At 44.9% G+C, this 14943-nt stretch overlaps 1 protein-coding gene across 2 annotated transcripts in view; it reads left to right on the top strand.

The window, feature by feature from the left end:
* Nucleotides 1-11899, top strand: part of GRHL1 (grainyhead-like 1 (Drosophila)) — a 51609-nt gene extending 39710 nt beyond the window's left edge. For both annotated transcript variants that reach the window (XM_011960919.1, XM_011960920.1), the window contains 7 exons: nucleotides 466-517; nucleotides 1762-1901; nucleotides 2958-2995; nucleotides 5699-5790; nucleotides 6134-6219; nucleotides 8598-8662; nucleotides 10217-11899. In XM_011960919.1, the coding sequence (XP_011816309.1) occupies nucleotides 466-517; nucleotides 1762-1901; nucleotides 2958-2995; nucleotides 5699-5790; nucleotides 6134-6219; nucleotides 8598-8662; nucleotides 10217-10331 (588 nt within the window). In that variant the 3' untranslated portion in view covers nucleotides 10332-11899. The remainder of the gene's footprint in view (nucleotides 1-465; nucleotides 518-1761; nucleotides 1902-2957; nucleotides 2996-5698; nucleotides 5791-6133; nucleotides 6220-8597; nucleotides 8663-10216) is intronic.
* The last annotated feature ends 3044 nt before the right edge of the window (nucleotides 11900-14943 follow it).

The raw sequence follows: 14943 nt of genomic DNA, 5'->3' as shown, positions 1-14943 counted from the left end.
CGGCGCGATCTCGGCTCACTGCAAGCTCCGCCTCCTGGGTTCACACCATTCTCCTGTCTCAGCCTCCCTAGTAGCTGGGACTACAGGCGCCCGCCACCGCGCCCAGCTGATTTTTTGTATTTTTAGTAGAGACGGGGTTTCACTGTGGTCTCGATCTCCTGACCTTGTGATCCGCCCACCTCGGCCTCCCGAAGTGCTGGGATTACAGGCGTGAGCCACCGCGCCCGGCCTTGTTTTTCAAATAAATGTTGTTCCCTGTGATTTCATGGAATTAAAAATAATTTTTAAGACTAATCTTTTTAGAAGAAACTACTATGATAAGCTTCATGAATATAGTAAGTAATGGAGTTCCTGTCCAGAGAAGGGAGAAGGGCTTTTTCTAAACTCCATTGGTCAGGATAAGAGTTAAATATTTTAAAGAAGATCAGAAAACAGAATCATATCTTGTCTTCTCTTGACCTACAGGGAGCTGAGCGGAAAATCAGGGATGAAGAACGAAAGCAAAGCAAAAGAAAAGGCAAGTGTCCTGACCCCAGCTCCCAGTTGAATGCCTGTAAGTAGAAATGTTCCCGGCAAGCTTCAGACCTTTTCCGTTCAGAGTGGTGGCTGGAGTTTGCACACAGAAGACAGTGGGTGTTCTTCCCGTTCTGCAGTGTGGCACTGTCTCTTCCTCAGATCAGCAGCAGATGCCGCTCAGCAGGGAGTTTTCCTGGGGACCACAGGGTAGATCCCCGGGTTTTCCTGACCTCAGCGTTTTTGGCTGCCAGTTCTAGTTCAGACTCCTGCTTCCAGTCTTGAAAAATGACAACACGTTCTGCATGAATCACTGTTAAAATTGGGACTTGTCTAGATTTTTTAAAGTTAAAATAATGGTCTTGAGAATTCAAGATGCCTTAACTCCAAGTAGGATCATATTTTGTATCTTAAGTATAGTATTTTAATATTTGCAGAATCTATAGGACTTCTGTTTGGACATTTCACCAGGAAAGCTTTGTTTTCTTGTTTTCTTTTTTTAAATTGTGACCAGTATTCGTATTCACAAAATCTTGTATCTACAATGAAGAAAGTGCTGCTCTGTGCCTGTAGGGTTCCATCCGTAGTACGTGGGCTTCTGGCACGCTCTTTTGAATGGTCTGTCTGGCTCAGCAGACATTTGCCCTGCAACACCTTAGTCAGGATTCTCCCACTGGTATCAAAGTGCAAACTCCCAGTGACACTTCAGAGAGCAGCTGACGAACTAGGAGACCTCATTACTGAGTACTGCAGGGCCAGATTATTGGGGAAGATGGAGTCTATAACTTACTAAATTAAAAATTGGATGGGCATGCTTACACTTTACCTCATTGTCGAGTTTCTTGATATGTTCTGAAGTCAATGGGTCCGTGAGTGTTGGAATGTAAATTATTTAATGAGGACAGCTGAGGTGAAATTTCTCCCAAATTTATATAATTATAAATTTTAGCCTTTCCAATGAAAACTAAATACGCTCTGCCTTTGTCACAAATCTTCTGTGGATATGTGTCTGTGTGTGTTTGAAAATACCTTTTCCCTTTTGATTTGATAAAACATTCAGTTGATTTTAGTGGAAATACAGCAAATTCCTTGACATACACTGGGATTCTTAGGCAGCGTGCCCTGTTGTATCTTACAGAGTGCTACACTTGGAGTGTCTTACACAGAGGCGAGGGCTCTGTGGCCTCATCCCGTCTGTATGTAATCCTTTGACCTTGGCTTCCTCTTTGTTAATTTTTTTTTTTTCAGTTTCTGATGTTAAAGTACCACTGCTTCCCTCTCACAAGCGACTGGATATCACGGTTTTCAAACCCTTCATTGATCTTGATACTCAGCCTGTCCTCTTCATTCCTGACGTGCACTTTGCCAACTTGCAGCGGAGCACTCATGTAGGTAACCAGGATCCCAGGGGAGGCTACCAGGAAGGAAGGCATGGCAAAAGGAAATTCTTTGGCATTATTCATGGGAAATAGAAGCCAAAATTGAGTGAGGTTTGACCAGTTAGTCAGCTCTTTGGAATATTCTGCTGGGGTGACATGATGCCCATGCAAAAAAAATGGTAAGCATCGTTGATTGGAAGGTGCAGTGCAGCCTGTCAACTTTATTCTGTTTGTATTCATTCATCGTTCATTCTTCATACCTACATATCCTAACTCATGTAAAAGATTCTAGAAGAGTCACATAATTTGGAGTTTGAGCCTGTGATCTTTTTGGATTTAACTTGGGGGAATACCTGGGTTAAGGAGCTCTCATAACATAAGAACATCCGAAGGCTTTTCTTACGGTTCCAGTTACTGAGCCGTCCTTGCCACATGTAGTTACCAATGGCCATGTCTTGGCAACTAAAGCTAAATTTTAAAAAATAGTCACTCCCTGTTTTGTGGCAAAGGCTTACAAGAGATAGGAGCTTCAGTAGAATGAAGCATGGTTTTATGCTGAGTGCAAATAAATATCAAAAAGACAGTCTTTCATGCACTTTGTGGACAGATTTCTAAGGACTAAAGATTTGTCAGAGTTCTTGGAGCCGTGGCCAGTACGTTTAGTTTCTAATGGGAAGCTGGAGGTGAGCAGGGGTTAGCATACTGTTTTTGTGAAGGGCTAGGCAGTAAAGGTTTTCGGCTTTTGGGACCCTGCAGTCTCCACTGTGCTGCTCAGCTCTGCCGCACTAGTGTACACGTGGCCATAAGCAGCATGTGAATAAATGAGCATGGCTTTGTTTCAGTAAAGACTCTATTTACATAAACTGGCTTTAGACCAGACTTGGTGCAACCACTGAGTTAGAGGAGTTCAAGACTTCTGTAAGAATCTGGTTATTGGAAAACAAGGCTTAAGGATTTTATATTAGATTAATCAAATTCAAAATTATTTACATTTTAGGAATAATTCATTTATGGTCAAACATTTTGAGCATACATTTGAAAAGCAATCTATTTCTTTGGTCTTAGGTCCTTCCCATTGCCTCCGAAGAATTGGAGGGTGAAGGGTAAGATTTATGTTTTGTTTTGTTTTGTTTTAATAATGGAAAAAATATCAAACTTGTAGAAAAACCGGAACAATGATTTGCTCATGGATCTGGGGGTTAACTGGGTTCCACTGGGCAGTTCTTGCTCAGGGACTCCCATGTGTTTCCAGAGACATGCAGTGTAGAGTACAAAGAACTCATTTTTCCCTGAGCCATTGAGGGTAAGTTGCCAACCTGATGGCCCATCACTCCTGAATATCGTGGGGTATATATCCTAATATCCTAGCAACAAGGACATCCTCCTTTGTCATGGTCAAGACCAGAGTATTCACATTGCTACATTCGCACCAATAACGTCCTTTATAGCAAAAAAAGGATCCAGTTCAGGATCACATGTTGTAGTTAGTTGTCATGTTTGTTAATCTTCTACAGTCTAAAACTAAACACTCCTTAACTTTGCTGACCAAATATTTTTGAAGATTACAACCAGCTAGACTGGTTGTAGACTCTTCTCAGTTTGCCTGTGTCTGCTGCTTTCTCATGGTTAGATTCCAGGCCTGGCAGGGATGTCACAGAGGCGAGGCTGGGTTCTCCGTGCGTCCTAGCAGATGGCGTTTGATGTCAGTTTATCTGTTACTAATGGTGTTCTTTGGTCACTTGATTAAGGTGGTATCTGCCAGCTTCTCCACTGCAGAGTGACTCCTTTTATAATAAGTGTTGCCTGGGGAGGTGCATTGTAGCTTTGTAAATATCTCATTCCCCATCCAACTTTCAGTTTACTCGTTCATTTATGGTTATCAGTATGAACTCATAGTTTCCTGTTTTATTCAATAAGTTGTGATTCATTAGTCATTTACTTTGATGCACAGGTTGTCCCAGAATTGGGCTCTGCCTTCCTGTGCCGGGCAGCCCCCTACTCAGACACTCTGCCTAGTGGAGGGGGCTGACACTATCCCTCTTTGGGCCATCAGAACCTTCTTGATGGCTCTGGGACTTTTTCAACAAGGCAAAGATTCTTTTTGTTTTTGTTTCATTTTACTTTTAGAGACAGGGTCTTGCTCTGAGGCCCATGTAGGATTGCAGGGGTGCAATCACTGCAGTGATTGGGCTCAAGTGATCCTCCTGCCTCAGCCTCTCGAGTAGGCAGGACTACATGCACATGCCACCACGCCCATCTAATTATTATTGTTGTTGTTATTATTATTATTATTATTATTATTGTAGAAATCCTGGTCTCAGGCAATCCTCCCGCCTCAGCCTCCCTCTTTCTGTTATCTACCCTCAGAAAGGTGCATCCTGATGGAAAGAGCCAAGGTTTCCATGGGAAGTTCATTCCTCAGCATCCTTCTTCCCTCATGTTCCATCCATTCCCAGGGCTTAAACCATCATACTGGGGACATTCATGCCCCACTCGTTACCCACCGTGCCTCTCTCTGAAGGCGAGTCCTGCGCTGCCCCTTTGATTCTTAGTGTTTCAGGCTTGAGTCCTGCAGGCACCTTCACTAGATGGCTGCTATGTGCTAGGAACTGAGATGGCAGAGTCTCAGAGGCTCAGCCCCAGCTCCCGAAGTGGCCATTCTGCTCCAAATCCAGCACTCCCTCCCTTCACTTTCAGTTACTTACCTCTTCTCTTGCTCGCCATGACAGCGCCTGCTGGACCCTCCATGCCAGGTGCCCCTGGTAGCCAGGCGCTCGATCTGAGCTTTTCTCTCCTCAGACTCTCCTTGGTCTGTTCTCCCCTTCTGGCTTCCATGATACCACCGTATTTTAAACCTGTGGAACCCTGTGCTCGGATCGCACCAGCCTCTCCCTCCTCTGTTTTTTCTGCTTGAAGGTCCTGGGGTCCCCTCCAGTCTTGACCACGCTTTGGGGACCACACTCTGTCTCACAAAACTTTCAAATATTCCCTCTTCCCTGCCATGTAAAATTTAATTCCTTAGAACTGAACGATCAGGACATTCACGGTGGAGCCGGCTTCCCAAAATGTCTAGATATGGCTTCTTGTGGGCCATTCTGTTTGAGCCAGGCTGGCCCTACGTTTTCCTGCTCACACTTCCGCAGTGTTTTGAAACATCATCTCCTTTGTCAATGCCTGTACAAGGTTATCTCAGATCCTACCTCCACCATAGAGTGTTTCCTGAAAAGAAGCACCCAATAGCCAGGCACGGTGGCTCACACCTATAATTCCAGCACTTTGGGAGGCCAAGGTAGGAAGATCGCTTGAGCCCAGGAATTTGAGAACATCCTGGGCAACATAGGGAGAACCCATCTCTACAAAAATAAAACAATTAGTTGGGCGTGGTGGTGTGCGCCACTTGAGAGGCTGAGGTGGAAGGATTGCTTGGGCCTGGGCGGTTGAGGCTGCAGTGAGCCATGATCCATGATTGCACCACTGCACTCCAGCCTGAGCAACAGAATGAGGCCCTGTCTCAAAAAAAAAAGAAAAAAACCAAAGCGCCTCATCTTCGAGAAGGCAACTTTATCTAATGAGAGTGCAGATACCTGCCGGGAACCTGAGTGTGGTCCCATGTCTGCCTGTAAATATCCATGAGCCCTGGAGTCAGGATTTTCATTCAGCCGATTTTTCATCCACAAATAAGGAAGCTGGACCAGATAAAGAATGAAAGTCACTTTGAATCTAGTTCCATGATAGGCTCTAAAACACCTTTTGTTGATGCAGCTGGTTAAGTTGAATTGCTAACGGCATATTTTGGATCACTGCAGCTCTGTCTTGAAAAGGGGGCCATACGGCACAGAAGATGACTTTGCTGTCCCTCCTTCTACCAAGCTGGCCCGGATAGAAGAACCAAAGAGAGGTGTGTTGGTTTCCATGTCTTAGTGGGAGTTTTAAATCAGAAATGAGTTCGGAATCTATCAAAAGCATAAATGGTTCAAGCACATTTTTTCCAGTTTCACTTGCTTAGGAATTCTTCCATCAGACTGACATCTAGCTTGAGCTAGGACTTACAGCAGAGTTCAGAGAAGCTGAAACCCATGTTCCTTAAAACAGAATTGATACTGGCTAATGCTTGCCATCCTTGATGTGAATGTGGTTTTTATTTTAGCTGGTACCATGGTCTGTTTTCCTCTTTTGCTCATGTGAACTGTATCCTTTTTTCTCTCATTTCCCTTCCTTATTCCTGGTTGGGGATTGATTAGTGCTGCTCTACGTTCGAAAGGAGTCAGAAGAAGTCTTTGATGCCCTGATGCTCAAAACCCCATCTTTGAAGGGCTTGATGGAAGCTGTAAGTAGGATCAACTCTGTAATCCCCTGTACAAAATGAAAGGACACATACATAGGATTTCACTGAAACACTTTATCAGATGATCCAAATCCTTGGTCAGACCTTCTGGAATCCTTGACACCTTTCTTGAGTCATCGTGTGTCCCACATTTTATCCTCACCCAGGGATCTTAACTCACATAGTCACTCAGTCATACCTGTTCCACTGAAGTGAATGCATTTGTGATGGCCTATGAAATTGTTTAATTTTTTATACGTGGTTAAAGGGAGACTGCCATTTAGCAAGCCACTTAGAAGCTAACAAAAATGATTTTTAATCAGGTACAATCTTAAAAACTTCATACATAATAAAAACAGTGGCTCCTCAGTCTACCTTTGAAACTCCCAATCCTAGGAAATTACCGAACTTGTTGTTTTTTTTTTTTTTTTTTTTTGAGACAGAGTCTCGCTCTGTTGCCCAGGCTGGAGTGCAGTGGCCAGATCTCAGCTCACTGCAAGCTCCGCCTCCCGGGTTCACACCATTCTCCTGCCTCAGCCTCCTGAGTAGCTGGGACTACAGGCGCCCGCCACCGCGCCCGGCTAATTTTTTGTATTTTTAGTAGAGACAGGGTTTCACTGTGGTCTCGATCTCCTGACCTTGTGATCCGCCCACCTCGGCCTCCCAAAGTGCTGAGATTACAGGCGTGAGCCACCGCGCCCGGCGAAATTACTGAACTTGTATCAATACCTCACCACAGCCTATTGCAGAGAAAGTTGACGTGTAACCAGTGATGGCCATATGTCCATCTTACAAAGATCTCAGCATGAGGCTGGAATAAACTGACCCCATGCTCCCTGTAGGGACATCAGTAAGAGAGGAAACGTGGAAGGCTGCTATGTTAATTTCCTGTTCCGGCTGTGCCTTGGAAAAACGCATGTTAGCAGCACTGAGTGCAGATATTTACCAGCCTGTCTCCTATAGACCGTAGAGATCTTAAGCTCAAAGTGTGTCCATAATTGGGCTAAAAGCATCTCCCCTAGCTCCCTCTGATGACTGTAGTATGTTGAATTCATTTAACACATCTTGATAAAGGGCTCGCTTCATGCCAGGCACTGTGGTGGGCACTGGAGTTATAAGCATCAGTGACAGTGCTGAATGGAGTTATGTTCTAGTTAGGAAGACAGAGACACCAAAATAAGCAAAGAAGTTGAGGTCCTTTTTCAGGTACTGATAAGTGCAATGAAGACGATAAAGCAGGGAGATGGGGCGTGGGTTTGGGGAGCTGCTGTGCGGTCTCTCAGCCAGGCGGCCCAAGTCCACGGGTGTCATTCAGTGCATCCCTGCCTGCCCACAGCACAGGCAGTGCCGTTTCCACTGTCGCTTCCTGCCTCCTGGGATGTCCCCTGGGTTTCTCTTTTCTTGCCTTTTGATGACCCTTCATCATGTCTTAAGAATCATGCAAACTGGCCAGGTGCGGTGGCTATAATCCCAGCTACTCGGGAGGCTGAGGCAGGAGAATCGCTTGAACCAGGGAGGTGGAGGTCAGCCTGGCCAACATGATGAAACCCCGTCTCTACTGAAAACACAAAAATTAGCTGGGCATGGTGGCTATAATCCCAGCTACTCGGGAGGCTGAGGCAGGAGAATCGCTTGAACCAGGGAGGTGGAGGTTGCAGTGAGCTGAGATCCCGCCACTGCACTCCAGTCTGGCATAGCAAGACTCCGACTCAAAAAAAAAAAAAAGAATTGTGCCTACTCTGATTACAGGAAGAGAGGAGAGCGAAGAGGATGCAGAGTTACTGGGCCAGCATGACTGTTCGTGGCTCACAAGGAACTCATGACAGGTCTTACATATCAGAACACAAAGTATTATCCACTGGTACAGAAAAGAAAAAGGGTTTGTGTGGTGAGAACTCGGAGCTAGGGTCTGGTCTGAAACACATGTGTTTGGGTGTTTGGAAGGTTGGCGGGATCCACAAGTTCGCCACCTGAGGCTCCGTTTCTCAGCCCCACCTTGAGCTTTGCTCTGTGGCTTGAGGTTAAGCTGGTGATGCCAACCTGAGGATGGTCTGGATGACAAGTGTAATGTTTGATCTAGAGTGAATCAGCTGTTTGCCCTTGGAGGAATTCACCCATTCTGTTTTAAAATATTAAAAATAGCCTCTTTGCCCTGAAAGGAAGACAGCCAGAGTTTACACAGAGAAGCTCATTACAGTGAGGGGCAGCCGGGCTGAGGAGAGGTGGAGGCCCCCAGCACGCGAGCTGGGGCTTTTCCACGTCTTTGTGTCTGCATTTTGGAAAAACAAAGTCGGGTGACTATGCACATATGTATATATTTGTTGTTTGGTTTCTAAAGCCTTGATACAGGGTTTTATAATTATTTTTCTTTCCTCTTTTAGATCTCAGACAAATACGATGTTCCCCATGACAAGATTGGGAAAATATTCAAGAAGTGTAAAAAGGGGTAAGCAGCCACTGTGTCCTGTCTTTGAAGGGCTTAGCTAGGAAAGTGCTGATGCCCTCCACAGTGCCAGTGAGACGCACCCCCCAGTGCTGTTGACACCCCCAGCACCAGTGTAACACACCGTGCACGCTAGTGACACACCCCCTGTGCCAGTGTGACATGTGTCCCTTGTGTCCAGTCCAGAAGCAGCCAAAGAAACCTGGGTGCTAGAATGTGGCTTTTCTAAATTATATACGAAATTACTGAGATAAAATTGATCTGCCTTGAGGAGATCTTTGTGTATTGTTTCTCCAAGTCACCTTCTTTGCCCTCCACATGCCTGGCATCAGTGCCATGGCTCCACACTCCAGGGTGTGTGGCCAGCACCACTGAGGATGGCCAGGCAGCACCTTCATGTGTCGAGCCCGTTGGAGCCACGCACTGGGTTGGGCACGTCCCACGGTGCTGTGCTGGGTCTTCACTCTTCTTTCTCAGCTGGTCTTAGGGCTTGTTCATAGTTTATAGACAGTCGGCTGCAGCTCAGAGCTCGAGAGGCTTGTCGGAGCCACGGTTGGTATCTGCTCCCTCTGCAGCCCATGCCCTGCTCTACCCTCCTGCCCAGGATCCTATTTCCAAGTTATATCATATTGCTGCTTTGTCCAGAAATTAGTATTTTTAGTTCTTTTTTGTCTGTCTATGATGTTTGGCATGGATAAGCAGTGGCTAGCATAAGAATTTTTTGGCTTAGTTTTAAAACAAATTCTAATGGGGAATTTCTAGATGGTTCTAGTGGAAAGAGTTGGACTTAATAGTAGTTAATTTATTTTTGTTTGTTTGCTTGTTTTTTTGTTCTTTATTTTTTGTTTGATAATAGTAGTTCATTTAAACTTGGAGGCTAACTTGCTGGAGTGTGTAATTTGTCAGGGGGCTGTGGCTTCACATCGTGTAAGTTAGTGTTATTGATGTGCTTTTGCTTTATTCGTTTAGAGATGGTTTCACTCTGTCGCCCAGGCTGGAGTCCAGTGGTGCAATCGTAGCTCACTGTACCCTTGAACTCCTAGGCTCAGGCAGTCCTTTCACCTCAGCTTCCCAAGTAGCAGGGACTACAGGCGTATACCACCGTGTCCAGCTAGTTTTTAAAATTTTTCTGTAGAAATGGGATCTTGCTATATTATCCAGGCTGGTCTCACACTCTTGGGCTCAAGTGATTCTCCTGCCTCAGTGTCCCAAAGTGCTGGGATCACAGGTATGAGCCAAGTACCATTTAGCAAGTGACTACTATTAAATACATGCTGGAGATAGTAATCATAAATAAGCTAGTATATTTCATTTTCCAAATGCTGTGATAGAAATGTATCACCTGATTTCCTCCTAACTCAATTCTCTCAACAATCCTGTAAGATGGGTACTACTATTATCCCCATTTTATAGATGAGGAAGTTGAGGCTTAAGGAGATTTAAATAGTTTGCCTCACATGCCACAACTAGTAAGTGGGAGAGCTAACAGTTAAATGTAGGTCTGACTTCAGAACCGAGTGGGAGTGAAGTTGCCTTGGCTTGTCCCTCCCCATCCAGGATCCTGGTGAACATGGACGACAACATTGTGAAGCATTACTCCAATGAGGACACCTTCCAGCTGCAGATTGAAGAAGCTGGGGGGTCGTACAAGCTCACCCTGACTGAGATCTAAAGGCCCGCAGGCCACAGCTCCCCAGGAGTTCAGTGCAGGTGTTTCTAGATCTTATGGTTTGGCAAGTGCAGGTAACCCCAGTCAGTCACGTCGCCGGCACAGCTCTATGTCAAGGGAAGGGGTTCCTTGCAGGTTGGAGGCGGGGCTGCATCTGGCTTGGTGGTAGCATTTAATCTATTGCATTGGCGTTTTTCAGATGAAAGAGAAATCCATATACCATTATATTTGAATGTCCTGATATATACAGGATTTAAAGTGAAAACTTTATTCCAAGAGTTAACAGAGTCTCTGGGAAGCTTTAGGACATCTGCTACGTTATTTATCAAAATATTGGGATATCTGCCTTGTGCCTACAATGTCGTGGGCCTGCTCGCTAGCGGAAGTCAGAAAAGGCGATAGGCTTGGCTTTAAGATTCCGTGCCCTTGCCTGAATTCAGTACAACTCCACTGCCTCCGGTTAGTGGGAGCGCACTGAAGAGTACAGGGGTGAGCCCTCTCTCCCTTAACCTCTCACCCTCCACCAGATGTTTACTAAACAGGGCATGTTACTGAAATCTTCCTTTGCGACTTTCTTGGACATATCGACTGCCTTTCTCATGAAGAATTTTAATGGGTTACAGTATGGATTCAGTTAAGATAAAGCTGCATTGTATATAAGTGCAATATATTTTTGAAGGTCTGTAAATGTGTACATACATGTCTTATATAAATATATAATATATAAATATGGTGTCTGTGTACATATAGTGAAGATATGCAGTAAGAGCTACCTTAAAGACTTGCCCTAGACAAAGGTTAAGTTATTTTTGATGATGTACACCAAGCAGATAGAAGACTGTGCTTAGTGAAACCCACTAAAAACCTTTTTCTCTGTTTTTCCAAACACAGTCATTCTGTAGCATAGCAAAACCTTCTCAAATGACAGAGATTCTGTTTGCTATTGAGAATGGTGTTAATTGGATTTCTGCACTGTTTAACAAATGAAGTAAAAGAAAAACACTACTGCAATCACGTCTTTTGTTATGCTAGTATCAGTCAGATGCACTTAGAGTGAAGAAACACTGTAATTACAGCACACAGATTACAAGTATTGTGGACCAAGTGATACAACTCGAAATGGGGTTCTCATCTTCCTGTTTTGAGAAATGATTGTTTTTTCACACATCAGAGCCTTCGTGCTTTGATTATCTTGTATGTTAACAATTCTAGAAAACATTCATGAATTTATAAAAATGCGTTACTATGGCAGGGGAACATTTTGTACACATTTAAATATATAAAAATACTAAAATATGGAATTTTATAACAAAGTCACGGGTATCTTTAGGTTCAGGGAACTAGACTAGGTCATTCGTGTAAATGGACTGGTAGTAAGTCTTAGGTTAAAGTATTCTAATGACGTATGGGAACTAAATTGCTGGTTTTCTAAGATAAGATATGGGATATGGGTCATATAACTATTTTATATTTTTTATGAAATTGATTTTATCTTGTGTGTTATTTTTAATTGTATCATTGAAGATGTATTTTAAACCAAAGGGATTAAATTTTCTATGTCTATTTCGTAATATGTCATTTCCTGTTTTTCAGTTTGACTTTGCATTGCTCAGTAAAACATGAGAGCTGGAAAGCATCTCATTGCTGGCACTTTCTCCTTATTTCTCAGTGTGTGTGCGCTTAGGTCGTTTCCTTCGTGTTAGCTTTTCCTTACTGATGCCGGAAATGATCCACACAACTGTTAAGTCAGGATCCCTGAATGACTTTCCAGTTCTTACCAAAGTTTAACCACTAAGGCTGAATGCTTTCATACCGAAAATCTTAGCATTCTTAGTTTTTAAAAGCCTAACAGAAAATATTTAGTTAAAAAATTTACCAATATTTAAATCATCAGAATCTCTAACACAGGCATCCTGAACGTATTCCAGGGTAATCCAGGGCCTAAATATGGTAGACACTAGAATGGATTTTAAATGGATACATGGTCAGATTAATGAAGTACACTCCCTGGTAGAGCTCCTGGGACATCAGCACTTTTCACAGTAACCCTCGGGCCCAAGTGAAGACTCTCCTGCAGCCTGGGTTCCCGTTCACTCAGTGGTTCTGGGGTTCAGCTCCACACAGAAGGCCTGGGGACCCGGCCGGCGCATCCTCTCCATGGGAGCCCTGCCTCGCTCCATGGGTTTCCTTCACCCCCCGCCTTCCCAGGACTTACCTTTGCCTCAAAACTCGCCTTTTCCCGGGCCTCCCCAGGGACATTACCCCTGGTTCCTCAGCCCAGCCCCCTCTCCCTGCTCTCACGGCTCCAAGTACTGACAGACACCTGCTGGCTCTCCATGGCCTCTGGTTCCCTAGAGAGCAGGTTCTGGTGTCTTTGTCAGCTGTGGATCTCTGGCACCCAACCCAATGCTGGTTACGTAGTCGATGCTCAGTGAATGATTCTGTAATGATAAAGTGACTAGTTTATCATTAGGAACTGCCTTCAAGTAACACAGTTACTTGCAAAGCATCAGCAGGGAGCGTTTTTAGACGTTACAAGCCCAGAAATCAGTCAGGGCTGGACTTAGACCAGTAGGCCACAGAGTAGGACCAGTAGGTGGAATTGTCTGGGGCTCAGGTGTGTGCCACTGGGCCTAGATTTCTGGCCTGGATCTTTGCAGTAACCCAACTGAACTCATTGTTTCCACGCCGGGCCCCTTTGTTTTATTCCTAATCTAGGTGCCATGATGATTCTTCTAAGATATAAATTAGGACTCTGCTCAGAACCCTGCAGTAACTCTCTGCCTCACTCATAATGTAGACGGGATCTGTCCTCCAGCCACTGACCTCAAATTCCACCATAGCTGAAGGTCCTGCAGAGTTAGGCCTGCTGAGGTTATGCCATGTTGAGAGCAAATGTGGGTATTCAGGTGATAAATGCCTTTGACTCTTAGTTTCTGTTGCTCAAAGTCACGTTGGAGACGTTTGCCCGATCTTGGTCATGTTTCCAGGAAGAAAGACTCGTTTTATGAGCCTCATGGGATATTGGTGGTATTAATAACAAGATGAGTTGAAGTCTGAGTGTCAAGATTGCCATTCTTAGCAAATACTTCTTTCTCCCTATTAAAATTCATCAGAAGCAGTTCACTTGCGGCTGGCAGGGCCAACGATATACCTTCAGTGTCTGCCTCGGCCCTCCTGGATTCCTTAGCCCAGCATTCACTATGTGAGGGGGTCTGGTTTGCAGCAACTGGGGTCACCTTTCCAGCCCACAGGGCGTCAGTCAGCCAGTCCCATTGCTGAGAGTGCAGGAAAGCCCTGGAGAGCAGGGGTAGCATCTTCCCCAAACAGCGTTAGGAGGTTACGTGAATGTCAAAGGGCAGAAAACAATCCCTGCAAAAATGCAGGGGCTGCCTCAGTAGCATTCTAGGGGCCCAGCAATCGGGCATGTAACAGACCCCTCCAGGGTGAAGGACAAATGCTCAGTGACAATCTAGTCACAGCCCCTCAGTCAGTTTCCGGACTTGAGCTAGTTTACAGAGCCAGAACCTCTTGAATAAGGGGAGCCCAAGACCCCTCAAGGAAGGACCTTAGTACATTACCAAAAATTGATACTGTCAATCTCTCTCCCAGCCTTCCCCGAAGGGAACCACCCTGGCCAGAGGAACTGTGTATTGGGGGAAAGGAAACAGACCTTTTGTTGACTATTGGGCACTGGCTTTATCTAAGCTGATACTGGTTCCAGGAGACTCAAAGCGACACTGGCCTTCCAGTCAAGAGTAAGGGCTTATGGAGGTCAGGTGATCAGTGGAGTTTTAGCTCAGGTCCATCTCAAAGTGAGGCTGGCGGGGCCGTGACCCCGTCTTGTGGTTATTCCCCCAGTTCCAGATGTGTAATTGGAGCAGACATACTCAGCAGCTGGCAGGACCCCCACACTGGTTCCAGGACCTGTGGAGTGAGGACTATTATGGCTGGAAAGGCCAAATGGAAGCCACTAGAACTTCCTCTACCCAGAAAAATAGAAAATCAAAAGCAATATTGCATCCCTGGAGGGACTGCAGAGATCAGTGCCACCATCGAGGATTTGAAAGATGCAGAGATGTTGAACGGGTGCAGCACACCAACGTGGCACATGTATACATATGTGACAAACCTGCACGTTGTGCATATGCACCCTAGAACTTAAAGTATAATAAAAAAATTTTTTTAAACTAGAAAACAACAAAAACAACAACAACAACAACAATAATAATAATAATAATAATAATAATAAAAGAAAGATGCAGAGCTGGTGATTCCCAACACATCCTCACTCGGTTCTATTTGGCCTGTGCAGAAGACAAATCGATCTTGAAGAATGACAGTGGATTATCATAAGCTTAACTCAGTGGTGGCTGCAGCTGCAGCAGCTGTGCCAGGTGTGGTTTTATTGCTTAAGTAAATTACCACATTTCCCACTACCTGGTACTGTACGCAGCTATTGATCTGGCAAATGCCTTTTTCTTCGTACTTGTCCCCCAGGCCCACGAGAAGCAGTTTGCTTTTGGGTGACAAGGCCAGCAACCTCCCTCTCTGCTGGGGCACATCCGCTCTCCAGCCTTACATCGCACTTTAGCGCACAGGGATCTTGATCTCT

Source organism: Colobus angolensis, unplaced genomic scaffold, assembly GCF_000951035.1.
Source record: "Colobus angolensis palliatus isolate OR3802 unplaced genomic scaffold, Cang.pa_1.0 Scaffold53, whole genome shotgun sequence".
NCBI classification, from domain to species: Eukaryota; Metazoa; Chordata; class Mammalia; order Primates; family Cercopithecidae; genus Colobus; species Colobus angolensis.
The sequence above is the reverse complement of the archived record's forward strand: the minus strand, read 5'-3'. Positions and strand labels throughout refer to the sequence as shown.